At 56.3% G+C, this 2,601-nt stretch overlaps 1 protein-coding gene across 1 annotated transcript in view; it reads right to left on the bottom strand.

Moving 5' to 3' along the window:
- Positions 1-2,601, bottom strand: part of RPH3AL (rabphilin 3A-like (without C2 domains)) — a gene marked incomplete at its 3' end in the record, with an annotated part of 25,133 nt that overhangs the window by 8,174 nt on the left and 14,358 nt on the right. The window contains exon 5 of the mRNA XM_010137740.1: positions 21-162. Within this exon, the coding sequence (XP_010136042.1) occupies positions 21-162 (142 nt within the window). The remainder of the gene's footprint in view (positions 1-20; positions 163-2,601) is intronic.

Genomic DNA, 2,601 nt, shown 5'->3' with positions numbered 1-2,601 from the left:
CCAGGTGAAGGATCGGCTGGTCCCCACGCTCTCGGCCCCCAGCACCGCCGGCTCGCCTTGCCAAGGCTGCGAGGGCAGCTCACTGGATTTGCTGCTGCTCTTCAGAGGTGTGATGTACTTGGGCAGCCCTTTGTAGAACCACGCACCAGACCTCTTCCAAACCTGTTAGAGACAGAGACACAGCACCTTAAGCCTGGGGTTTTAGAGCAGAGAGCACAGGCAGCACCAAACGAGCTTCCCCCCAAGCCTGGCCCAGCCACTCCCTCTGAGCTACCTTGACCCCTCTCGAACACAGGGAGGGGGAAGAACCACGCACCAGACCTCTTCCAAACCTGTTAGAGACAGAGACACAGCACCTTAAGCCTGGGGTTTTAGAGCAGAGAGCACAGGCAGCACCAAACGAGCTTCCCCCCAAGCCTGGCCCAGCCACTCCCTCTGAGCTACCTTGACCCCTCTCGAACACAGGGCGGGGGTAAAGCCTGCCAGCTCACAGAGCTCAGCGGTTCCCCTGCACTCTGCAACTACCAGAGCACCCCAAATTCCTCCCCGCACCTTGTCAGCCCAGCTTCACCTTGGTGCTTCTTCCACCAGTAAAACCCAAAAATCACGAATTTGAATGAGCAACAGGCACAGTCTGAGGGAGGAGCAGAGGGTGATGGTGCAAACCACGGAGCTTTTTACATTCTCTGGTCAGTATTAGATGCTGTGCTTGAGTCAAGCACGTTTCCAAGCTTACTGCAAGGCTATCGGGATGAAGTTCCCTGGCTGCACGAAGCAGCAGGCAGTTCAGATTCTGCATCCATTGCTTTCCCACTGGGAACGCACAAAACGAAAAGCAGAGAGAGCAGGCGCGCGCCACAGATGGGAACAGCCCCCAGCACATGCTCTGCTTACAGTAAACCAAATCTTGCCCTGGCTGGAGGGGCAGCGAGTCCTGATGAGTCTGGGGCAGCTCCCTCAGCCTGCGTCGCTCAGCGCCAAGGCCCAGCCGCAGCTGGGGGATGCAAGCGGCAATGCCAGGGCAGCAGAGACGCTGCCTCGCGTCGTCCCGAACGGCACATCCTGGCGCCCGTTGCACAGGGCAATTCAGGCTCAGGCACGTCATGAGATGAGTGCGCTTGAAAACCCCAGAGAAGAACGAGAAGAATGACACTCAAATAAGCTGAACCTGCAGCAGGAGACGGACCGCGAGCTCTAAACTGTAATACCTGCTGTAAGAACGCCCTCTACTCTCTAATTCAGTTTTAATGCAGTTTATGATGCAGGAGCTCTATTAAGTATATTTAATATAAAGCCTGCTGTGAGCCAGAGGAAGGGAAAAGGATGGCAGCTCAGACAAGGAGAAATGGCCTCTAAAAACCTAATTCTTTTGTGCCTTCCAGCAGTCTAATAATGAGCTAATGAGACAGCCAGCGCAAAAATAAGTTAATAAAGTAAAAATATCATTTTCTTTTTCATTCAGGGAGTTAGAAACCTTGCACTTCTGTTCGAAGTGAAGGAGACTATCAGCACTTCTACTCCATGTTCCCAAAGCATTTTGCACATAGCATCACCACGATGGCAATGGGTGCAAATGCAGATATCTCTAATTACAGCAACACACTTGCAATTTGCATATAGGGCTTAATCAAAGCAGAGGGCAGTGAACACCTGGCACTCATGAGAAGTTCTTCTCATGCAGGCACAGAGAGCAGGACACCACCATCACCATTTCACTGATGGGAGGAGATTGCTCAGCAGGTCGCCGGTTCCTAGTCCAGAGCCATCAACAGAGAGCTGAAATCCTGTGGCTGGGGTCTTGAAAGGCAAGTGAAGGCACTCTGAATTCACAGGGGAAGCTGGCAGCACGCTTTTTCAAAGAGCAGCACCCAGCAGAAGAAAGCAGAGCATTGCTGCGAGCCAGCACAACACCGGGTACCGTCAGAGTGCAAGAGAGATGCTCGAGTACCCCACAGCAAGAGGAAAGAGGAGGTGAGAGCACCCAGCAACGACACCACCGCGTTCCTGCTGGCTAGCCCCAGGCTGGTGAGTCTGCTCCAGGGGAAAAGCCTGGGAAGCCAACTCCCCGCAGCAGAGAGGACTGACGGCAAGTTCTTCTGCAGAGGAGGCCTTGGCAGGCAGGACACTCCAACAGCTCCTCCGCCAGCACGCGAACAGCCAAAACAGTGACCCAGCCAGCCAGGGCGTACGCTGACACAGCGCCTGCTGTCCCCTCTGCTAGCACACAGGGACTGCCAGCGTTCGGTACAGCTTGTACAGCAGCACACGTCAGTGCCGCACAGCGACCCCGGCGGAACGTGCCCTGCTCTCCCTGCAAAACCGGAACCGGGAGACGCAGCACGCTTTTTAAACCTGGGACAGAAAGCTCTGCGCGGGGCTCAGCCCAGGTACACACGCGCCAGGCGGGAGCTGCAGGCAGGGCAAGCCCTGGCCTCCCCACGGGCAGGACGGGGACTGCTGCGACCGCGGGGTCTGCACCCCGACCAGCGCCATGGCTTGAGGAGGGCACCCGCCTGCCCCCGGCCACACGCTGGTAGCTGGGGCACGCGTGGCTTCCCCACCAAAACAGCCGGGGAGAAAGCAACCCTTCCTTAGCGTGCC

Source organism: Buceros rhinoceros, unplaced genomic scaffold, assembly GCF_000710305.1.
Source record: "Buceros rhinoceros silvestris isolate BGI_N320 unplaced genomic scaffold, ASM71030v1 scaffold27126, whole genome shotgun sequence".
NCBI classification, from domain to species: Eukaryota; Metazoa; Chordata; class Aves; order Bucerotiformes; family Bucerotidae; genus Buceros; species Buceros rhinoceros.
This window is presented reverse-complemented; position numbering and strand designations above follow the sequence as displayed.